Source organism: Nesoenas mayeri (genome assembly GCF_963082525.1).
Source record: "Nesoenas mayeri genome assembly, chromosome: 21".
Taxonomy (NCBI): domain Eukaryota; kingdom Metazoa; phylum Chordata; class Aves; order Columbiformes; family Columbidae; genus Nesoenas; species Nesoenas mayeri.
In genome coordinates, this window is record NC_137571.1 from 4,108,337 (window position 1) to 4,132,545 (window position 24,209).

Here is a 24,209-nt window from a genome sequence, read left to right on the forward strand (position 1 = left end):
TTGGTTGGTTGGTTGGGTTTTTTTTATACAATCAAAATCAAAACATGACCAGAGTTCACAGAGATGGAGGCTCTACCCTGCAGACCAGCTTGGGGGCAGCCGGACTCCCCCTCCACCCTGGGGCCAGCGGGCAGAGGTCAGCGCTGGCCACAAGCCCCCTTTTTCCTTTCCATCGAGGGCCAAGGCCCTGGTCCCCCCCAACCAGCATCTCTGTCCCCTCCTGCCCGCGTCCCCGGGTGCTGTGGTGGCCGAAGCCGTCCTGGTCCCTTGTCCAAAGTGCTGCGATTCCTCGCGGGCCCGGCTGGCTCCAGCATCTTCGTCCCTCCGCGCTCCTCCTCTCCGCATGGCTGCTCCGCTCCACACGCACAAACCAAGCGGCAGCCAGGCAGGGAGGAGGTGCTGGCTCTGGGTCCAGTAGATTTAAAAAAAAAAGAGCAAAAATAAAGCTGTAGTACTTAGGAAAGTGAAACCAACACCATTTTTGCATAAATATCATCAAGGCCGTGGAGGCTAAGGCTGTTTGCTTCCTGTCGTCAGTCAGTCGCCAGTTCCACACTCGTCCGTTGACCTGCCCAGGTCCCTGAGAGATTTGGATTCCACGGGGGCACCCGTCCATCCTGCAGCTCCGTCCGTCAGGCCGTCTCTCCCCGTCCATCTGCAAGGCGGGAGGGAAGAGACCGTCAGCCACCTCGAGCCCCAGCGTCCTGGAGCCTAGCCCACACCCGGCCCCACGGCTCGGCTCTCCTGGCCAGCCCGCTGCCCTCCAGCCCCAGCATGGGCTGCACTAGGACCCTACAGCTCTGGAGCCTATAGATCAGGAGCCTATAGCTCCAGACACTATAGCTTTTCTGCCTTTTTGCCTACGGGATCGGCTGTTTGAGACCAGGATGCTCTTCCCAGGACTGGCTGCTCAGCAGAGATGGAGTCCATGAAGAATTGCACCATCTTTTATTTTATATTCTATTTTCCATTTTATATATAATACTAGAAGTATATATATGAGTAAGAGCAGTAGCATATTAGCATTATTTTGTTACTTTATTAAACTGTTTGTCTCAACCCACGAATTTCTCCCCTCCTTTTCAATTCTCCCCACAATCTGGGCATGGAGAGTGGGAGTGACAAGCGGCTATCGTGATCTGGAATTGCCAGAACCGCGACACCACGTACCTTGTGCGGGGAAGCTCTGAGCCGCTGGCCCCGCGGTCCCCGAGGCTGCCGTCCCCGCCGGCTCGCTCTTAGTCCTGCTCTCCTCTGCCGCCACCGCCTTGGCCGTCCCGTCCGGCACGGGGGAGCCCAGCGTCTCCGTTGCCTTTGGGCTCAGGGGGGAAGGAGCCGGCCCTGGGCCAAGCGAAGGCTTCTTGGCTACCGGAGGGGGGATCTTGCCGGGTTTTCGGTGGGTTTGTGCCTTGCCAGGGCCCGGCTGGGCAGCAGCGGGTGCTGCCGAGCGCTGCCCCGAGAAATTCCTCAGCTCGGCCACCAAGTTCTTCTTCAGGTCGGCCTGTGCCTCAGGGGACGAGGTTGTCTCCATCACCACCTTCCTGGAGCTCTTGGCGAAGATGAAGCTGGCGGTGGAGGCCGGTGACTTGTTCCGGGGGGACAGCTGGCCGTCCCCGGGGGGTCCCTCGGGACCCGGCAGAGCCGCTCTCCCACCCGCCGGCTTCTCCGCAGCCTCACCGGAGGACAAGGCGGCCGCCTTGAGGTGCACGGCGTGGTGGAGCTGGTTCGAAGGCACCGCGTCTTTGGCAGGAGGGGGCTGCCGCGTGGACAGGGACCGGCGGACGGGTTTTTGGGGCGCCGGCCGCTCCTCGGCCCCGGCGGGCGGCTCCACGTTGACGGAGCGCAGCCGCACCATCTGCAGCAGTGACGGCGTGACGATGGGCAGGCTGGCGTCCTCCTTGGCCACCGGGCCGCTCTTGCTCCGCGACACTGGCTCCTTCTTGCTGTCTGCCCGGGGGCCGTTGGCCGCCTTCTTAAGGCTGATTTGGGGCGGCAGAGCTGGAGCTGAGGGCGGGGGGAGCGGTGGCGGTGGGGGTACGGCGGCCGCTGGAGCAGGCTCGGTGGGGGAAGGTGGCCGTGGTGACCCGGCTGGTGGCCCTTGCTGCTGGCTGGATGAGGAGATGGCAGCTGAGAGTGAAGAAGACACAACCCCTGGGCTCGGTGTCACTTTCTGCCCGGCTGCGGGAGCCGGTGCAGCATCATCGGGTAGGCTGGAGAAATCGGCTTCATCTGGAGGGGGAAAGTCCGCCATGGACAGGTCGTGCTCCTCGGGAGCTGGTGGGGGAGGCGGGGGCCAGGCAGCATCGGTGGGAGCCTCGCTGGTGGTTTGGGGGCTCCCCTCCGCCTTCTTGGCCGGCGGGGGGGGCGGGTGGTAGGCAGGCGGTGGCGATGGCGGGGGGGACTTGCTGCTGGGCTTGGCGGGGGGCTCCTGGCCGGCGGCGCTGGGCGGTGGCGGGTCTGGAGAGGCGAGGAGGGGGCCGGTGGGGGCCACGGGCTGCTGGGGCTTGGTGGGTGGCGGGGAGAAGGGAGCGGGCACCTTGGGGTGCGGCGGGATGACGAAGCGGTCTCGGGGCAGCGTCTCGGGGGGGGCCGCGTCTGAGGCCGAGGAGGAGATGGAGGTGAGGGAGGAGGACACGGACAGCGCGGGTGACTGCAGGGAGCAGACCCGCTCCGGCTTCTGGGGCTGAGCCCCCCTGCCTGGTGACACGGATGGGGGTCCCAGCCCCTTGGCGGGCAGCGTGGGGGTCCCGCTCTGGCTGGAGTAGCCGCTGGAGGGGGACATGGTGCGGTCAGACCCATCCGGGCAGCTCCACTTGGGCTGAGCCTGGGGCTCCCTCAGCACCACGGTCACCCCGGGGCTGCCCCGCGGGGGCTCGGGGGAGCTGGCGCCGGCCAGGCTCTCGGAGCGGAGGCTGCTGGTCTCGCTCAGCGACAATGGCGAGAAAACCTCATCCTCGGCCGCGGGGCTGAGGGGCTGGGGCCGCGGGGACCAGGGCGTGCTGCTCTCCCGCTGCGACCGCCGGTCAGGCTTGGGGGGCAGCCCCAGCACCTTGGGCTCCCCGTCAGCTTTTTGGTACAGCGAGTAGGTCCTGCGAGGTGGGGCCGGGGGCTTCTTCATCTTCCTGAGGGAGACGCTGCGGGCGGAGGAGCGCTCGCTGGCCAGGCTGCCCGTGTCCGAGCCCTCCGCCTGGCTGCTCGTGCTGTATGCGGGGGACGCCCGGCCGCTGCTGCCCCCCACAGCCAGGAGCCCGGGGACTGCGGGGCCAGCGGGGGCCTTGGAGCAGGAGCTGGTGAAGCTGGCGGAGCTGTAGACGCTGACCTGGTCGGCGTCGGAGCGAGTCGCCGCGTCCACCTCGCCGCGCGGCCCCGGCTCGGGCTGCCGGCGGTCGGAGCCGCCCTGGGAGGAGATGGTGGAGCTGTTGGAGACGATGGTCTCGGTGGACTGCGAGTGGCTCCAGTTGTCGCTGGAGGAGGAGGGCTCGCGGCTGCGGGTGCTGCGCTCCGAGAAGCGGGCGAGGGAGCGCACCGAGGCCGGGCTGGAGGACACCAAGCTGCAGCGGCTCAGCGTCCGCACGCTGCTCCGCGTCAGAGCCACCACGTCCACCATGGGTGGCAGGATGGCGTTGGGGATGATCTTAGACATGTAGGTGCCCTGGGGCGAGATGGACATGACGGGGCTCAGCAGCTCCGGAGGGCTGGCATTGGTGGTCATGCCAGGCACGGCCAGTGACTTCGGCCTCACCATGGGTGACAGCTTGGCTGCCGTCTTCCTCCCCAGCAACGTGTCGTCGTAGTAAACACGGTCGATGTGCTTCTGCAGGGCCACGTCTGCCTGCTCCAGGGCTCCCAGGCAGACGCGGGCGCCCCCGGGGACAGCCAGCGGCTGCAGCTTCCCGTCGATGGTGGGGATGCGGACGGCGTCACCGGACACCTGCCCGCCGTTCAGCAAGGGCTGGGGTGCCTGGCTGCCCCCGCGCCCCACCAGCCCTCGCCCATCAGCATCGGGGTGTCCCTTGGCTTCCCGGCTGCTCCTGAGACCTGGGAGCGGGGAGAGACAAACCTGGTGTGATCCCAAGGGAGATACACCGAGCCAGGGCAAACAGAGCCCAGGGAACAGGACCAGACCCTAAACCCCCCTATGACACTTACCCAGCTCCTTCTGGACATGCTGGGGGATGCCCAGCACCGTTGTCCTCCTCTCCTTCCTTTTCTTGCCAGTTCTCTCCGAGGATTTGGGAAAGGAGTCGTGCGGTCGGAAGGTGGAACCTGCGAAAGGCATGAGGGGTCTAGCGGCTGCAAAGGGGATCATCCCCAGCACCCCCCAAATGCTCCAGGACACGCCAGGTTCAGGCGCTCAGCAGAGCCCTGAGAGGCACCAGCAGCTGCCAAAGAGCCGCACGGTCTGAGCAGGGAGGTGTCTGTCTGTCCGTCTGCTCCCCCCGCCCAGCCCCAACCCTCTGACTCAGACCGAGTCACTCTCTACTCCCCACGGGCCCCCAAATCCCCGCACTGGCTGGTGGCCACAGAAGCCCCCCAGGTCTCCTGCCAGGCCCCTCGACTCGCGTCCCCCGGCCCTGCAGCCCCCCAGCGGGTACCTTTCCGCTGGATCATCTCGGAGCGGATGGAGAGGGCGTCCTCGGAGGTGCTGTCCGTGGCGCAGGAGGCCGCCCGGCTCCGGATGGACGCGCTGTCATCCTCCGAGGATGCGCACGACTGCGTGGGCACAGAGCGGGGGCTCAGGCGGACCCCGGGCTGTGGGAAAGCAGCTGCCCCGGCCCCCGCCAGGCCCCTTCTCCGCCACAAACTGCCTCTGCAGCCCAGCGCAGCCGAGACAAAAGCTTCTCCCAGGGCCAAAGGCTGAGTCAGCCACGCCGGCATCCAGAGTCCTCCCACCAGGAGCAGGGCCGAGAGCAGCCCCAGGGACCCCGCGTGGCCCCGCAGCCCCCTGGAGAGGAGCAGGGACAGGGTCTGCCCCACAGAGGAGAACCCGAGGGAACTGGTGGCCTTGCCGCTGTGCCAAGCCGAAAACCATCCCATGGCTGCGCCCAGCCCTGTTGCACCCCAGGGCCAGGAGAGGGACCTGGGGACAGGGACAGCGCCAGGTGATCTGCAGCACATATGTGTCTCCTTGGGCACGGCCCCCAGCATGGCCCCACCATGGGACAGCTTTCAGTGCCCCCCCGTCCCTCTGAATCATCTCTTGGCACAGGTCAGGATGAGCCACATCGGCGGAGCCACCACCCAACCCCTCCACCCAGCTCTGTTCCCTGGGGGCTCCTCACCCCCCATTGCTGGGGGTTCGGGGGGCCTGGGGACAGTGGGGACAGCGGATGGAGCAAACAGGGGAGGGGAGGCGCTGGCAGCGAGGTCAGAGCCCGGGGAAGCGGCAAATGCCAGCCCGGCCAAGAGTGGGAGTTTCTCCTCGTCAGCAGCCGGGGAGGGGCATGGCCATGGGGCTGGAGATGGCCAATGTCCCCATGGCGCACCCCGTCACCCCCTCGCTGCCAGGGGACACCAGTGCGGGGGGGACAGAGAGATACAGGCACAGTGGGGTCCCCGGGCAGAGCCCCACAAGGCAGGACACACCAAGGCTAAGCACAGGGACAAAGGGGACAACACTGAGGGACAAACGATCCCTTCCCACCCTACAAACGCCACAGTCCCGCAACCCGAATCTTGGCCACTTCCCCACCTGCTTCCACCCCCAAACACCCACCAGGGGCACAGAGAGGCCACCTCGTGTCCCCTCACCCCCAGGACACGCGGCGGGGCAGAGCCGGCCCCTGCGCAGCGCTCACCTGCAGGCTGCTGCTGTCCCCGTGGTCCCAGGCACTTTTGGTTTGCTTCTGCTTCTCTGCAGCGGGAAAACGGGGGGTCAGTCCCTTGGGGGGAGCCGGGGGAGCCCCCAGCCAGTGGAGCAGCCGCCGAGTCCGGCCGCGCAGCCCAGCACTGGACTCTGGTCAGCCCCATCGTGCCACCCCCGCAGCACGGCCAGCCAGGAGCCGGGACCAGCTTGATGTCACCTCCGCTGTGTCCTCGGGCCACCCCGCGGCTGGGGACACCTACCCTGGTGCTGCAGGGACTTCAGTCCCTCCTGGGCCTGGTTGTGCAGCTCCTCCAGGTGCGGGGGCCGTGTGCTGGGGAAGAAGACGTTGTCGGGACATTCCTCGCCCGCCGTGTACTGCACGCTCAGCCGCTTCTCGGTGTCGCCCTTGGCCGTGCCTGCAAAGACAGAGGGGTCAGCTTGGCTGGGGGGACACACAGCCAGGTCCCTGTCCTGCAGGGGACAGCGGTGGCACCCACACAGCCATAGGAAGAGCTGGGTGATGGCAGCCAGCCCGGGATGATGTTATCCCGCTCATCTCTGAGCTGAGTGCTGGAAACACCCCACGAGACATCGTCTCTTGCGGCTCTGCCCAGACGGTCGATGTGCCGGAGTCTGGTTATCTCCATCGCGAAGCCATGGGGTTTTCTGCCCCCTATCCGGCACGGAGCTGGGGCACAGCACCGCCTCCCTGCCCAGAGCCTTCGTTGGGGCAAACGAGGCAGCAAGTTGTGCAGGGCTGTGGGCAGCGCAGCGGAGATGGGGTGTCGGCGGGGGAATAAACGAGGACAGAAAGACAATGACTCTCCCCTGGGAGAGCTGCAGCACCCCCAGGCATCACAAAGCACCTGAGAGCAGGGACTCACACTGTGCCTTGGCAGGCTGGGAACTGCACAGAGGAGGGAAACTGAGGCACAGAGCCCCCAGAGAAGCCGTATCACCCCTCCCAGCACCCCCCTTGGGTGCTGGAGAGCCCCCATGCTATGTCACAGCCGGCACCGGGTCCTCAGCGCCCCATCTTGCAGCTCCCTCCTGCCAAACCACCACCAGCACCCCAGGGTGGCCAGGAACAGCTCTGGGCCCTTGCTGGGGGCTGCACAGCCCTGCCTGCTCCTGCCTGCACATCGCTGCCTGCACATCGCTGCCTGCACATCGCTGCCTGCACAGCCCTGCCTGCACATAGCTGCCTGCATATCGCTGCCTGCACAGCCCTGCCTGCACATAGCTGCCTGCATATCGCTGCCTGCACAGCCCTGCCTGCACAGCCCTGCCTGCAACTCCTCCTGCCTGCAAAAAAACAACTTCAGGCTGAGGAAGAGGAGGGCAAGTCAGGAAACAGGCAGCACCCCAGGGCCACAGGTACCCGCTGCTCAGCATCGCCAGCACCACACACCCACCCCCTGTCCCCCGTGTCCCCTCCCAGCCAGCCCGGCCAGGCAGAGAGGCAGCTGCGCTCCAGCCCTGCCACACAAAGGAGCAGGCCCCGAACAATGGAGCCGGCCCGCCCTGCCACGCCATGCCACCGCACCGTGCCACCGCACCGTGCCACCGCACCGTGCCACCGCACCGTGCCACCGCACCGGCTTCAGCCTCCACTGGCATCTGGCACTGGGGGCACAGCCAGGCCAGGAGGGTGGGGGGTGATATAGGGGACCCCTGTGGTGGCACAGGGTCCCTGCAGGGGACATGAGACACCCACACCCCCCCCACCATCACAGTCCCCTTCTCCTAAACCCTTTTCTCCCACAATTTTGGCAGCCTCTCACCCAACATCCCCCCCTCCCTCCCAGCACACTCAGGGCCGCCTTCCGGCGAGAGGAGCTCAGTGATTTATCGCATTAACTTCCCAGGGGATGGGGCTGGGTGACCTTCCCTGCCCTCCCCCTGGGGTGACAGCCCCCCTGCCCTCCCTCCCCCTGGGGTGACAGCCCCCCTGCCCACTGCGGGTGGGCGAGCACCCGGTGCCGGGCGGGCAGGGGTTGTGTAAGGACAGGGCGCTGCTCCCTCCCTCCATCTCACTCACCCTTTTTCTTGAAGAAAGCCAGAAGCGAGGAGAGGTTCCTGCCCATGAAGACCACCATGGTGGCCGGGGTCTGGTCCCTGCAGGAGCGAGGGATCCACCGTCCCCCACCGACGTCCTGCCTATTGTTCTGCGGCGGCTCTCACCCAGCCGTGTGCCGGCAAGACGGATGCCGGCGGCCCCCAGATCCCCCTCTCTGTCCTCATCCGCGCAGCGGGAGGATGCTCGGATGGGCAAAGAGGCTCCGGCGCAGCTGCCTGACTGCGGAGACAAGGCTGACCCCGGGGAGGGCTGCGCGGTGGCAGGAGGGGACAGCCCCAGCTGCGCCCACCGCGCTGCTCGGTGACGGCAGGAGGAAAGCGGGGGCCCCTCCTCTGGCCTCCCCGCTCGCCCCCGGCCCTCCCGTCTCCTCCCACGCACAGCACGGCTGCCGGGATCCGTCCTGCCAAGCTCAGGGGTGGGATTTCCCCAATCCCACCTCTCGCACCCCTGGGACCCCACCGGGACCCTCCTCGCCTGCTCCCCGCTGAGCACAGCATCCCTGTGCAAACCAGTTGCTGGCTTCCTTGGCAAACTGGGAGGAGCTGGGAGGCTTTTCCTCCGGTGAGCACCAGCCCGTGGGACATGGCACTGCACAGCCCACGGTGCCAGCGTTTCCCCTCCTCGGCTGTCCCCAGTGTCCCCCTGGGGACCCAGTACGCACCGCAGCCCCCCAGCCCTGCTCCCAGCATGGCTCAGCCACAGTGGGGGGACGTGCGCCATTGCGGGGCAAAGGCCGTTTGTCCTCAGGGACACGGTGTCCAGCACGGCCACGTCACGGTCACAAGAGCTGGCAGCACTGGGGGAGACTGAGCTCTCAGACCAGTCTAACCAGTAGCTCCAGTTGCTGGCACGGGGGCACAAGCAGGTGGGGGTAGAAATGCCAGGCGGTCAGGGAGCTCCATCCCTCCCATCTCGAAAAGTGAAAAGCTCCCGTTATTTACCCAGCGGGCAGGACCGTCCTTGGGTCAGCAGGAGCTGACATGGCCAATCTCCCTCCCCTGCCCTGCCAGCTCCCTGCGGGCCGTGCCCAGGGATTACTGCAGCAGGACAGGGGTTGGGCTGTAGACGGAGCAGCATCACCCAAAGCAGCGAGCGAGGGTCCCACCGGCCCCCAGGCACCAAACAAACAGCCCAAGGGACAGTTTGACCTTGCAAAAGGCACCTCCGTGTCCCCAGCCGGGCAGCTCCGGGCTGAGCAAGGATTTCTTCCCCTACATGCCCGTAACAACAAATACAGGCAGCACCCAGCACCTGCCTGAAGCATGGGCAGAATCGGCCCCGCTGCCCATGCGCTCACCCAGAAGGTGCCGGCAGCCACAGGCAGACGCTCCCCAGCTCTTTGCACAGCGCAAAGTGGAAAAAAGGGACATAATTAAAGGGCTGAGGATGCACAAAGCGAGCAGCCACGTGCTGTGCTGGCCACTGCCCTCTCCTCCCCGGGCAGCACATCACGAGCCACAGCAAAGGCAACGGCCGATGGCGGGTAAACACAGCCCCGAGCAACACAGCCCAGCTCTCCGGGATGGTGCATCAGCTCTGCTCACGGGGACGGGGCTGCGCTGGGACCCCCTGGCTGCACCTCGAATTCTGTGGTCAGTTTTGGGCCTCTGACAACAAGAAAGGCTTTGAGGTGCTGGAGCGAGTTGAGAGAAGGGAATGGAGCTGGTGAGGGGCTGGAGCACAAGTGTGATGGAGACTGAGGGACCTGGGGGGTTCAGCTGGAGAACAGGAGCTGAGGGGAGACCTTCTGATCTCTGAACTGCCTGAAAGGAGCTTGGAGCCAGGGGGGTCGGGCTCTGCTCCCCAGGAACAAGCACCAGGAGCAGAGGAAACGGCCTCAAGTTGCGCCAGGGGAGGTTGAGGTTGGATTTGGGAACAATTTCTTCCCCAAAGGGCTGTGGGGCATTGGAACAGGCTGCCCAGGGCAGTGCTGGAGTCACCATCCCTGGAGGGCTGGACAGACGGACATGAGGTTCTCAGGACATGGGGTATTGCCCAGGTTGGGTTAGCAGTTGGACTCGATGATCTTGAGGAGCTTTTCCAACCAAAATGATCCTGTGATTCTATGACCCAAAGGGCCTTGAGACCGTCCCTCGCTGATGGACACCTGTGGCTCGGGGCAGGAGGAGCTCAGCCCTGCTGGCTGCAGTCACCCAAAGGACAACCCGGACAGGGTGTCACAGCAGGAGCTCTGCGGGGACGCGGAGCAGCCCTGTGCCAAGGGCTGACGCTGGGGAGCGCGGCGGCATGCAAAGAGCCGCCTCCGCTTCTCCTCCCACTTCTCTTCTCCCTGCGACCTTCGCCTCCACGTCCTCCTCGCCCCGACAGCCTCACCCCGGCTTTATCAACACACGGCGAAACCTGCTGCAAAAGGGACAGGAAAAGCGAGGGGATCCATGAATCCATGAGGGAGAGGGGTCTGGTCCTGCGGCAGAGGCTGCAGATCTCGGTGGGCTGAGGAAGCCGCAGCAGCTGCAGCTGGTGCCGGCAGCAACACGCCCGGTGGGAGCTGGCATCCCGTCCCTCGTGCATTCCTTGCAACGAGCCCTGGATCGCCCCGTCCCCTCCAGGCTCGGCGGTGCTGAGCTGACACACGTGTCCCATCCGCACGTGGCAGCGGGATCTTCCCGGAGAAGGAGTCGGAGGATTCCCAGGGTCGGGCGCTGTCTCAAGGACGGGCTCGCTGTCTCGGAGCTGGGATGTGCCACTACTGGTGCCAGGGATGGTTTGGAGGGTGCAGAGCATCCCCGCAGCAAGGCAAAGTGGTGGGAAGGGGCAGGGACCCCCAGGCACCCTCCAGTAATTCCTTATCCATCTTGAACTGGGGAGCCTAAAACTGGGCACAGAACTCACCAGGGCACAGGGGGAGGAACAACCTCCCTCAACCTGCTGGCCACACTCTTCCGCACACACCCCAGGTACCATTTGGTTCTTGGCCGCACAGACACGTTGCGAGCTCATGTTGTCCCCAGGACTCCTAGACCCTTCTCTGCAGAGCTGCTTTCCAGTAGCTCAACCCCAACCTGTACTGGTGCCTGGGGTCACCCTGGGGAGAACCAGAGGGGGAGATCCCGGCTCCTGTCCCCCCTGCCAGGCCTGCGCCTCCTGCGAGCAGCAGGTTTGGCCGGACTCGGCTGCAAACATCCATCTCTGCCTGCACGGCGCTGCCTCGACTTGTCTGCTCGCTGCGCGGCGGCGGGTCCTGCGGCGGGAGGCCGGGAACAGGCAGCGCAGCTCCTGCCCGCCCCTTCCACCGCCACTGACTCACCCCAGAAAAATGGGGAGGAGGGGGAAGCTGGGAGGGAAGAGGCTGCGAGGTCCCCAGGGGAGGAAGGGGAGGAGAACCTGCCTGCGTGTGTCTTAGCGGGGATGGAGAGCTCGCCTCCCTTCTCCCAGCAGCCAGAGCGATGCAGAGAGCAGCAAGAACACCCCCTGCCTCATGGGGTGGGTGCTCTCCAGCACTTTGGGGTCCCTTCCCACCCTGTGATGCACCATCCAGATGTGCAGCCAGACTTGGGGACCACTCTGCTCCCCAGGCTGGAGAGAGGGCGAAGCGGCACTTGCCTGTGGATGCTGTAAGTGTGGGTAACGCCAACGGGGTGCACAAGGAACCCCAGCCCCGAGAGCCACCAGGAACAGGCAGGACATGGACCCTAGCATGGGTGCGAGTGCCCCCGTGTTCTCATCCTGCATCCAGCCCCTCTGCTCCCTCCGAATCGGCCTCTCCCATCGCAGCACAACCAGCCGGTTCCCCAGCGGCATCTCCCTGTCAGGAGCAATGACTCCTCTCTACAAGCCCAAGCCTGAATGTCTTTCCCCTGGGCCCATCATCTCTGCTCAGGCAGCTCCTTGGCCCCAGGTGTGATCTGCCACCCGCCTGTGCCACCTTGTCCTGCCTCTGCTCACCCATCCTCAGCGGGCGAGGGAGGGAACCAGCCAGACCACCCTCGCTCCCCGAGCCCTTGTTGTCTCTGCACAGGACCTGTGCCTGGGGACACGCCACAGGACCATGTTCTCTCCAGGCAGGATAAGAGCACAATAATATTTACCGTGGCTCTGGCCGTGCAGCCCCCTGGCACCAGCCCTTGGCCTCACCGGGGGGCTGCTGCTTCGGCCAGGAAAACATCTCCGCAAAGCAAATAAACACGGCCCGATCTGCACTGCTGGCTCCACTCTCAAACACGATCCCACGCAGAGGCATTAAAAAAAAAATTCATTTCAAGTGGGAAAACAAACTTGGGTCGTTTTTCTTCCTCTAAATCACAGCACAGAAAACCGCCCTGCATCCTCCCAGTGAGCCAACAGGCCATGGCAAAGGAGCCAGCACGGGTGAAACCCCTTTGGAGAAGCGCCATTGCCCGGCTGGCCGCCTGCAGCCTGCGATGGCAGGAACACACCTCCCTGTGCAACGGGGCTGCGCCGCAGCCGCCTTGGCCTTGATCCCGGCTGCTGTCCCACACGTCTTGCAGCAGCCCCTGGGTGACCATGGACCCCAGGCGGGGGTCTGGCAGCAGCCCCCGGCGGGTCCCGGCACCACGGCGGGAGGCAGGACCACCCCAATGCACCCACTCCCACCCCTGTTCCAGCCCAGTGAGCCCCTGTCCCACCACATCCCCACCCCACGCTCGTCCCCTCCCTGGAGAAGCCACCAAACAGGTTTGAAGGTAAATAACAACCTTCCCCGGCCAGGAGCCGGATCCGGGCGGGAACGGCCCAGATGGGGAGCGTGGGGCGGGAGAGGGCGGCAGGCAGAACCTCAGAGCGACGCGGGGCCGCGGAGGCAACGCCGGTGGCACACACGGCTGGGGACAAGGCACCAGCACCTCCGCCCTCCCCGGAGCGATGCCAAAGTCCACAGCTTTATGACAGCCCTGCTTCACCTTCCCAGGGTGTCCTGTCCTCCACCTCCCCACGGCCGCCACGGCGCCTGCGCGGTGCCTGGAGCCGGTTGCGTCCCCACGGCGCGCGGCATCGTGCCCAGCGTGTTTGCAGGGTACCGAGGGTGCTCTGTGCACGGCAGGCGTGCCTGTCGCAGCAGGTCCTCGGCTCCACGCAGGAGCCAAGCCAGGAGACGGATTCGGGACAAGACCTTGCAGGTTTTCTCTGTGCACGGATCCACCGTCTTGCAGGCAGCACCCAGCCCCGCTCCTGCCTACGGATCTCTTGCTCAGTGGCGCGGGCAGGAGGCAGCGAGGAGCTGCCGATCCTCCCGCAGGGATGGAGACAGACACAGCGATGCGGGATCAGGGGAGGAGATGGGAGAGGAGCTGTGAGACAGAGCTGGGGCTGCCTCTGAAATTTCAGGGGGGATATAATGAGCAGAACGGCAGGTCCCATCCCTGCCTCTCGGTGACGGGGCTCCTGCCAAGTGGGCATGGCCCAGCACGTCGGAGCCGAGCGCTGGAGGCAGCTGCCTGCCCAGGACACCCGCAGATCACCTCCGCCCCGCTCCGTTCCGCTCCAGCAGCAGGAGGGGGCACCGGGAAGGGCTCAGATCACCCTGGGATGCCGGCGGGCGAGTCCGGTGTGCCGGTGCCTGGAGAAAGCGCCTGTGTAAATCTCAGCACGTCCCCCACCAGGGTGGGCCCCTGCCCTTATCTGCTTCCCTGGCTGTTTGCGGAGCCGGCCCAGCGTGGGTCTGGCACGAAGAGCAGCTGTGAAAGGGAAAAGACGCCCAGGGCTGCTCAGCCCACCCCAGAGCCTGCACCACCAGCCCCCCAGCTAACGCAGCCACCGGCACCTGCTGCCGGGGAGCCTCGCAGCCATGGGTCACCCCTCGACCCAAACCTGCCATCCCCAGGCACCTGCCCCAGCACCCACCAACGGGGACATGGGTGCCAGGGGACCCCAGGAGCCCCGCACCGGCTGCAGCTGCATCCCCGTCGGCTCCGTGGGGTGCAGCCTGGCCGGCCGCCACGTTCCTCCACCCTGACTCAGCGGGGCTGTCCCGATAACCAGACGATAAGAGGCTTCGGTCTCCCTGGTGCTCAAGGACCTTCCCCAGCAGCTCCCAGCACAGACCAGCCCAGGGAGGAGAGGCAGGCGATGCACCCCAGACTAAGCCAGACCTCGTTCCGGCTTGGGGACGGGGACACGCGGATTTGGCACCGCTGAAGCAGAGTGAGGAGGCAGGGAGCGGGGTGCAGGCAGCTGCCTGCAGCAGGCAGAGCGACCCCGGCAGCCTCAGCCCTGCTCCCGAGGCTCCTGCCCAGCCAAACCTGTCCCTGGGGACCGTGGTCCTTCAGAATGAAAATGCAGTGGGTGCCCACAACACCCCGCATGTGGTAGAAGCGCAAAGGCAGCTGCCAATGCCTGTCCGGCCAAACTGGTGTGTGAGAGATGGAAACTGGGGGATACTGGTCCAGTTGCCCCCAATACACACTCAGACTCCGACCCAGAATCCAACAGCACCCAGGGTACCCCAGGGTCTGGGTGAGCGGCAAGAGAAAGATGCGAATGACCCCGGGGGCCCGTTTGGCGGGTGCCGGTGCACCCTGCCCCCCGCCGGCGATCCCGGCTGCGCCCTCCGAAATGCTGAAGCGACACAATGCAAATTCTTTTGCTTTGTGGCCGCTGCAACGTTGCCATGGAGCCACGGCAGAGAACAAACACAACTCGCCCCATGTTTTCTCAGCACCTTCCACCCCATGGCCTTCGGCCTCAGCACCCTCACCTCGCAGGATCTGCCCCGGTTTGGTCTCGTATCGCACCCATGTCAGGGCATCCGAAACAGAGCGGGGCTTCACCAGCAGCCGCACACATGCCCCCCACAGTCCTGGTTCAGGGACCAGCAAGGGGCACCCAGGCCTGGGATGGAAGGGAGATGGAGGTCTGAACGGGAACAGCACAAGAAAAGGGCAAGGACTGTGCCAGGGATGCTCACGTGACCCCCCAAATCCTGGAGAGGCAGCTCACCCCATCGCCTGCACTGCTGCGGTTTGGGGCAGAGGCAAAGGGACGGCGTCTGGCAGAGCCAGAGAAGGGCAGGAGCGTGGCTACGGCACAGCCGGGCCGGTGGCACCAAGCCCTTTCTGCACAGAGACCATGAAGAGAGCTGAGTTTGGTGGAGAGGAGACCACAGCCAGCTGGGGAGGAGCGGCAGACAACAGAGAGCCCGTGGCGAAGGAGATGCCATCCCTGCAGGGCCACGGGTGACTGCTGTAACCGCTCCTGCCTCAGTTTCCCTGCACACTGAGCGGGTGCTGCCGGCCAGGGCATTTCGGCACCCTGTCCCCACCCCGGCCCCCACCTCTCCAGGGCAGTTTCGCTTGGCATGGTCGCTCCCAAGCCTGTGCAGGGTTGACCCCAGCCTGTTCACCCTGTGGACAGCCAGCTCACCACACCTGGGCATCTGCTGGCTGTGGAGATCAAGGGAAATGGGACAATCAAGGGCGGTGGGGACAGGGACCCTGCAGGGCTAGCAGGAGAAAACTGCCCTGTTCCCACCCCCCGGACCTGCTAACCCCATTCCTACCAACCCCAGACCCCTGCCCATGCACCCGCCATGTCCCCTCCCCGACTCAGGCTGCGCTGGGGACACCAGGATGGTTCAATGACATCAATGGGGAAACTGGGGACAACGTGACTACAAGAGAGGCTCTCACCACCCTGCTCTGACGGAGGAATCGCGGAGGGAGCTCATGAGCATCAGGCACCCCACGGAGCTCATAGTTCAATACACAGGTCCAGGCTGGGGTGGGTCCCTTCCCTCCGCTTCCCTTGCCCCCAAAAGAGCCCTGCCTCCTCCTGGGCTTCTCAGTTGCACCCGCAGAGCCGGAGTATAACGAAGAGGAGAAATCAGTGCACAGACAGACAGACAGACGGGCACAGAGCGAGGCAGGCAGGCTGCGCAGGACACATGCCTGCTGCTCTCTGCAAACACTCCCAGAGCCCCGGGGTGCAGCAAGGGAAACTGAGGCACGGGATGGGAGCGGAGGAAGGAGGAAGGCAGCACCGCAGCCCTGTCCCCCTGCTCTAACCACTGGGATTCTGCTTAGAAAAACAAATCAGTAACTGAGGGGATGATCCCCGTCCCGACGGCGCAGACTGCTCCCCGACGTGTCGGTGCAGCCCCCGTTGCAGCCAGAGGTTCTTCCCCAGCTACAGCAGCGGGGGTCAGAGGGCCTGATCCTGCCCCCCGTCAGCACAGGGAGGGCAGAGGGGAGCAAAACCTCCCACTACGGCAGCTCAGGTCCTGCCCAGCCCCACGCCGGGGGCACAGCAGAGCCAGCCAACTTCTCCCAAAAGCCACCAAACCAGGACCCCCGCAGCCCCTCCCCAGACAACCCCATCGCTCCTACCTGCCCCCGACTTGCCAGCACGGCCGAAGGGCCATGAGGAACCGGCCTTGACGCCCGTCGGGCTCCTCTTGCGATACGCGTTGCCCATGCGGCCGCTCTCGCCCTCCACCGCGGCCGGGTGGAGGAGGCCGGGGCGCTACATGGCGGAGCCGAGGGGGCTCCGGCGGGGCCCGGGCGGCTGCGGGAGGTGACGGCGCTCAGCCGCCGGCTCCCATCGCTCCGGCGGAGCTCGGCTCTGGCAGGCGGCTGTGCCGGAGCCAATGTAGAGGCAGAGAGGAGGGGCCTGCCGGCATCGCCCAGGATCCCACAGCACCCTCCCAGCACCGGCCCTCAGCATTGATGCGTGGGTGCCGCAGCCAGCCCACGCGGGCAAAGGGAGATCCCTGGTCCCCAAACGTGGGGACAGCACGCGTGTCTGGCCCCGCTCCCACCTCCTCCGGAGTTTACCACGCTCTGCTGAGCACCGGTTGCCACCATTTCTGCCTGTCCCTGCACACAGATCCTCCGGGAGATCTTATTGCTGCCTTTCGGTACTGAAAACAGCCCCCCAGATGGGGACAGGCTTTTCAGCAGGGGCTGTTGTGATAGGACAAGAGGTGATGGTTTTAAATTAAATAGGGGAGATTCAGGCTGGACATGAGGATTAAATTGTTGCCCTGAGGGTGGTGGGAGCCTGGCCCAGGTTGGCCAGAGAGGTGGTGGATGAACCATCCCTGGAGACATCCCAGGCCAGGCTGGACGGGGTCTGAGCACCCTGAGCTGGTGAAGATGTCCCTGTCATGGCAGGGGGGGCATTGGGGAGCTGGGAAGGTCCCTTCAACCCAAACCATCCTGTGATTCTATAACAACCAAGGCTATGACCCCACTCCTGGGTCTCAGGGGTCCCAGCCCCATGTGGACACCCCAGCCAACCTGACACATCATGGCCAAGGCCAGGACTTCCAAGGCGGGAGCACAGCACCCATGGGCTGGGTCCCGTTGTTGACCAAGCGCAGGGCGAGCACCCACACGCCCGTAGGTGGAAGTTAATCCCCTGCCACCCCCTCCACGGTCACTCCTGTCACTGGGGCAAGTCCCAGCTGGCTGAGCCACACGGACACCTGCAACACCAGCACCTCCTTCCCATGCCCTTCCTGGGTGCACCCCCATGTCTCTCTGCTCCAGCGCCCGCTCCAGCTCCACAGGGTTTCACAAGCACCGAGGTGCCCGGCCAAGCCTCGCACCGCCCGCTCCCAACCGCGCGAGCCCGGCAAGCAGCCTGCCCCCCCAAACCCAGCCCTCCATCCGGATTTTTAATGAGAACATTAAATGCTGCGAGGGCAGGGAGGGGTCAGCGGGACAGGAGGTGGGCAATTCCTGCTGGCAGTGTTTATGTTCCTTAGGTGATTCATCAAAGGCTGGGATAAATAGGAAGGAGGGTTTTGTGGGAAAGGCACAAAACTGGGGAGGTGAGGTAAAATATATATATATATACATATATATAAACCAACCAGCAGCTCTGCCCTGATCTCCCAAGGTGATCAGCAGTAAATTAACCTTTGGACTTCAGTCTCCTTCTCAGTGATGGAAATACGGTTTGGTTTCTCACTGGCTTGGTTTGCTGCCCAAGAGGCACGCTCGGCACAGCAGACACCAAGCTGTGCCACAGACTCTGCCCAGCACCGAGGTGGCTGCGCCACTGTCCCCCTCGTTTGCTGCCCCATCTGCTGCAGGACCTGCTCAGGGAATAGGAGATCCAGTGGGAAACTATTCCCTGTTTCCCATTATCGGCTGCTCCCAGCTCAAGGCACAGCTGGGATTAAACAAGGTCACGGTCACAAGTGCAACAGAGACAGACGTCTCTGCCCAGTGACTCGGGGAGATGATTGTTCCCCTGGGCTACAGGAGGTGGGCTGTCCAGGGGCATCTCCAGCCCAGGACAAGGACGTACATCCCCTCACAGCAGCTCCAAACAGGGTGCACAGACCCCCCAAGACGCTCAGTCCCCCTCCCCAGTGACACAGGAGGCCCCGCACACACCAGTTTTCCCAGTGAAGCACTTTGATTTCTCTCCCTGCGAGAAAAAGAGATGCTGGAGCCTCCAACACTGCCCTAGATAGAGCAAGACACTTCCCCCTGTGTTCCCAAAACAGACGCCCTCGGTGCCAGCACCTGCCTTGTGAACGCGGCCACCACTGTCACCAAAGCTGCACCCAGGAATCTGCTCAGAAAGCGTGGCAGCCAAGGGGCAGCATTTGCAGCTTCCCCAGCGTGACACTGCAGCACAGATGACACGCTACAAACCCCAGCTGTGGGGCAGCCAGCGAGAACGGGGAACTTGGGGCAAGAAACGCTGATTCCAGTACTCTCTGGGTCAGAAACCTCTGGTTTTATTCATTGAGAGGACTCTGATAAAAGCAAGGAACCAGGAGGTGGGGGCAAGCTGCTCGTGAGATACAGATCTTGCCATCACAGCACGATGGCTTCAAGCACATCTGATCGTCCCAAAGTCACACGCTGCCTTGATCAGACCCGCCAGCCCAAGTGACCACAGCAGGGACCCCCCTGTGCTGGCACATCCCTCCTGGTGCTTTATCCACCTCTCCTGATGCTTTATCCACCTCTCCTGATGCTTTATCCATCCCTCTTGGTGCTATATCCACCTCTCCTGGTGCTTTATCCATCCCTCTTGGTGCTTTATCCATCCCTCCTGGTGCTTTATCCACCTCTCCTGATGCTTTATCCACCTCTCCTGGTGCTTTATCCACCCCTCTTGGTGTTTTATCCACCCCTCCCGGTGCTTTATCCACCCGATCCCATGGCCGAGCAATCACGGAGCGGTAGCGGAGCTGCCTGAATGAGAAAGGAATTCAGCCCTTGTTCCCTTCATGGGGAAGTAAAGCTCAGCGAGGCAAAGGTAACACAAAAACCCCACTTGAGATCCCCAATCATTAACAGAAATACATAACCAGAAGGGTTTCAAATGATTTCCTGCTCAAGCCGGAGCCCGGGCCGGCTTGGCTGATGACAGCTCCGACTCCGGCCCGCTGAAGCGGAGGGAGCTCAGCTCCCCGCTCCGGGTAAGGTATTTTATCTATACACGGTGAGAACCACAGGGACCAGCCCAGGGCTCCAGCTCCCGCTTGGCAGGGAAACGCTTTTTCACTTCATCATTGCCCAGCTCTTCACCTTCCAGCGGCTTATGTTCCCATCGCTGCCGGAGTCAAAGTCAATGATGATATTGTCTTATGAAATTAGACCTCCCTTCTAAAGAGAAATATGACCCTGGTGAAATAGTTTTATCGGATCTTATGGAACGTTATTTGCAAGAGTAATTCTTGCAGTTGTCTCCAGGTGGAATAGCTGTGGTTGCAGACACACCTCTCTTTGTTCACAGAGCCGCTCGCCCTTGCCAGTCCGGGCCAGCCGGGGGATTCCTGCTGCTCACATTTTCTGAAGTGTCACTCTTTGCCTTCTGCAGATTAACAAATTAATTCCCACGCACGCACAGGGAACAATCCTGGGGAGCGCGAAGTGCGGGGGCAGCTCTGCCTACGCCTCCCTCCTTCGAGTCGAGAAGCTCAGGACTAAACCACAAAGCTCAGGACTAAACCACAAAGCCTGTGTTGACGCCAAAACCATGTGCCACGCAGCAGCAGGGGATGGAGGAAATCAAGTGTCCGGGGGAGATTTCACATCTCGGTTATTATCACGCAGGGACAGCCCAACCTCAAAATTGTCACGAGGACTCACGTGCATCCCCAGCGCCCCATGGCATCGAGCCCGGTGCCACCGCGGCTCAGCCGCTGCCACGCACACAGCACAGCCATCCTGCAAGGCTTCCAATGAGCACTTGATGCTGTAAAGCAACGGTGTGCATTGAAAGCTTTATTTTCAACGTCACGGTGACCCCCGCTTCATCAGGAAATCTGTTGCTGCCGGACTTAAGCTGCCATCAAAAGGAAACAAAAAGCCAAGCCTAATTTAATATTTCTGGAACATCGATTCCTTTACTTCATCTGGGAATTAAGAAGAATATTGCGAAACCTGGACAAAGCAGTAGCCAAAACCTGGGCTAAAACCCCTCGCAGGCGGCTGAGGGTTAACAGGCTGCCTTCACCCGGCCTCGGTTTGCATCCCAGGGGTTAATCACTGCTCTGCCTCCAACAGTTATTGTGGAAATAAACACATTGGGAACTGCAAGGTGCCCAAAGCAGCCGTGCTGTGTTCAGGTGACACAGCCCAAGCCGGCAGCCCCTGCGCACCCCGGATGGGCATTAGAGCTCACAGCAGGAGTTGTACCGGTATAACTGCAGCCAGCAGGGCCCGCTTGTCCAAATACACTGGGGCACCCAGTCGCAAAATGGGAGTGGACTCGGCATCCAGCTGCGGTGGAGCCGTCCCCTCGCTCGGCATAAAACGGGGCCAGAAGCTCGCCCACAGACAGGATTACTGCGCCTTTCCTCTACACGGCTCGGCTGTTTGAGCGGCCAGAGACGGGATCTCTGATTAGACGGACCCACGGGTTTGATCCAAAGTGGAAATGCTTTCATCGTCCTGCTCCCGCAATCCCAGTGCCAACCAATTCTGACCTCCAGGCTGTGAATGGGCAGACGCCCAGGCTGAGGAACGAGTCCTGACCCACAGCCAGGAGGCACCAGGGATGGTCAGATGTGCCCTGTCCCTGCTCCGTGACCAAAGCCACCTGTGGGACAATGAGGGGGGCGATGGGTCTGATCCAAAGCACCCCCAGCACCGCGCAGACACAGGACGAACGGCGAGGGCACCCAGATCCTACAAGGATTCACTGAATCTCCCTCCTCCCACAGCTCCCAGCTGATGGCTGGAACAACGCCCAGGCTGGGGCAGAGCCTGGCTGGCTCCTGCCGTATGAAGGCTTGTGGTGCTGGCAGCGAGGCCGACGTGGCCTCCGGGCAGGTCAGAGCTTCAAGCCGCGGCCACCGATGCCATCGGCTCCGGCACACAGCTCGGCAGCCGCCCTCGGAACTGTCAGGTCCAACACTCCGTCCATTTCCACCGCTCAGCCCAAACTGCTGCTCTGGGTGTCCTGACCCCCTGTCACACAGGGAAGTGTCACTGCCCCATCTCGTGGGGAGGGATGCTGGTAACCCCGGCACGTGCTGGCAGCATCCTGAGGATGCTCGTGGCCGGCCCATGGGCAGGTGGGCACTCAGGGCAGCTCTCCTGGACAAGGGGATATTTAACTGAATGGCGCGGTGGCACCGCAGTGACAGCGACCCCGCTGACACAAGCACCAGGCTGTGCTACAAGGGACAGCACGGCAAGCGCGCTCAAGGTCCCCGAGCCACAACCCTGATGGGCAGTGACTTCGCATTTCGAGGATTAGCTGGAAAACATGACAACTTTAGGAAAAAAAAAATAGAAAAGGGCTGGCAGAGCCGCTGGGGGCGTTTCTGCGCTGCAAAGAGGAACATCACATGCTCCGGCACATCTCATCTTTTCTGCTCAGGTTTCAGCGCTGGGCCGTGGCCGTGGCGTCCGCGCAGGGCTGGAGGCAGCGGCAGCATCCCAGGGACCGGCCGAGCAGAGCTCTGCCTCTTCCCAAGGCCATTTGGCCTTTCCATGGCCGCTCCTCTCCTATCGCAGATCTCCGTGTGCTTCTCCAAGCGGTAAACATGCTTGCGTGCAGCCCTGGGTGCCTGGAAATTCACTCCCCGGGGCAAAGCGAGGAAGAAAGTCGCAAGCGGCGGCATCCGGCTGCGTTTGGATGCCGCAGAAGCGGCCGCTCCCTTGGCAAGAGCGCGGTGACGTCCCCGCCAGAGGTGCCCAGCAGGAAGGGCAGCGGCGTGACGCAGACGGTGTCCCCGATAGCACGGGACAGGGGAGGTCGAGCACTTCTCTGCTGCACAGGGTGATGCCTCCAGCGACTGCTGCCTCACCGGGACACCTACTGCTGCAAACCAGCCGTGCCGAGGAGATGAACATGACCATACACGCCACCACCCGTCACTCTGCCGAAGGTCCTGGCCCACGGATTCCCATAACACGGCCCCGAGGCAGCGAGGAGGCACCCACAGCACTTCCCGCTGTGGGATTGTCCTGGTAGAGGTGGCAGGGACGTGGCTGGGCAATAGAGACAGCATCCCGCAAATGGGCCAGGGCGATGGGCATATCTAGGGCAGGAAGAGCCACACCTGGAGCACACAAACACCCTGCCCAGGAGGAGGAGGAGGAAGAGGAGGAGGAGGCAGCAGCGGCTGGCGTCCCTCCAGGTTTCTCTCAGCCCCAGTGACCTTCTGACTCAGCGGAGGGAGAACCTACCCAGTGAAGCGGTACCAGCCCTCGGGGCAGGGGCGAGATTGCACCAGGGCCTGCCGGATCTGACCTGCTGCTGCCACCGCAGCGGTGGCCACCGTGGCCAGAGCAGCCACCCGTGGCCAACACCGCCATGGCCACCACCTCTTTCACCCCCTTCTGCTGTCACCATGGCCAGCGCCTCCACTCACCTGGCTACCACCATAGCCAACACCTCTGCCCCTCCTTGGCCACCACCGTGACCCCTCCATGGCCACTTCCACAGCCACCAACCTGACTCCTATCCAGCCGCCACTGTACCCGTCAGCCACCTCCATGGCCAACACCTCAACTCCTTTCCAACCGCCACTGTGACCCCTCTTTGGCCACCACCTTGAGCTCTCCTTGGCCACCTCCATGGCCACCACTGTGGCTCCTCCTTGGCCGCTGCCACGAGCCCTTCTCATCCACCACCTCGAGCCCCCCACGGCCACCACCCGAATCCCTCCTTGGCCACCACTGTGGTCACCACCCCAACCCCTCCATGACCACCACCCTGACCCCTCCATGGCCACCACCCTGACCCCTCCATGGCCACTGCCACAAGCCCTTCTCAGCCACCACCTCGAGCCCCCCACGGCCACCACCTGAATCCATCCTTGGCCACCACCGTGGTCACCACCCCAACCCCTCCATGACCACCACCCTGACCCCTCCATGGCCACCACTGTGGTCATCAGCCCAACCCCTCCCTGGCCACCACCACGGCCACCACCGCGACTCCTCCTTGGCCACATCTCCAATTCCTCCTTAACCCCCCTCCTCAGCCACCCCCTCGCCCCTCACCTCGTCCCTCCGGGGGGGCCGGGGAGCTGCCGCCCTTGTGCCGCCTCCTCCGGCCGCGCAACCAGCTGAACGCCCGGCGCAGCGAGTTCGCCCGGCCCTTCCTCCGCCGGGGGGGCTCCGCCGAACCGGCCCCGCCGTCCCGCTCCGGCTGCCGCTCGCCGCCCGCCGCAGGTGCAGCCGGGGCGGACATGGCCGCGGGCAGCGCCCCGCACCGCCCCGCTCCGCCGCCGCCCGCTGCCCATAGGGCCGGGGCCCGCCCGGCTACACGGCTCCGGTTGCAGCTCCGGGCTCCCGCCGAGCGCCCGGCGCCGACGGAAAGTTTCTGCGGGGCGGGGCTGGGTTGCGGGAGGCCCCGCCCGTACCGGCCCCCGCCCCCCCCGCCCCGCCCGCAGGTGGCCCCGGTGGCGGGGGGGGGGGGTGCGGGGACATCCCGCTCGGTGCCACCGGGGTGTCTGCAGGGCAAGGGCGGGGCTGCCGGGGGTCCCCAAGGTGTGTCCCCCTCCTCGGTGAGTCCCGGCTTTGTCCCCTCTGTGTGCGGGGGGACAGTGCGGGGGCTGCTCCCACCCCTGTGAACTCTCCCTTTGCTCCCTTCCCTGTGGTTCTGGGGACAGAACTGGAGCAGAACGGTCTGTGCCGGACCGGAGCAAGTCATTGCAGCACTGTCACCCTCAGCAAGTAATTACAGCATCGTCACCCCCAGAGCGGGGTCCTGCAGAGCCTCAGGGTGGCTGTCGCTGTCCCCAGGAGAGGAGCTGGGGCTGTCAGCTGCGTCCTGCCCTTGCCCTCTCCCCACAGCCACCACTGGTTCCTCACCTGAGAGGTCCAAGGGTGACACTTGATATGTCACCAGCAATGGCAGCACCCAGGGGGACACAGTGCCCCCGAACAGTGGCCGACCTGGACGTACCTGAGGCCACCGACA

The 24,209-nt window shown here is 63.9% G+C and overlaps 1 protein-coding gene across 1 annotated transcript; it reads right to left on the reverse strand.

Moving 5' to 3' along the window:
- Positions 1-632: 632 nt before the first annotated feature.
- On the reverse strand, positions 633-23,477 carry NHSL3 (NHS like 3; the record flags this gene model as incomplete). The annotated part of the gene is made up of 7 exons (XM_080357596.1): positions 633-655; positions 1,171-4,038; positions 4,150-4,266; positions 4,596-4,713; positions 5,799-5,854; positions 6,067-6,222; positions 23,288-23,477. The coding sequence occupies 7 exons, from the start codon at positions 23,475-23,477 to the stop codon at positions 633-635; spliced, it is 3,528 nt and encodes a 1,175-aa protein (XP_080213722.1).
- Positions 23,478-24,209: the final 732 nt, after the last annotated feature.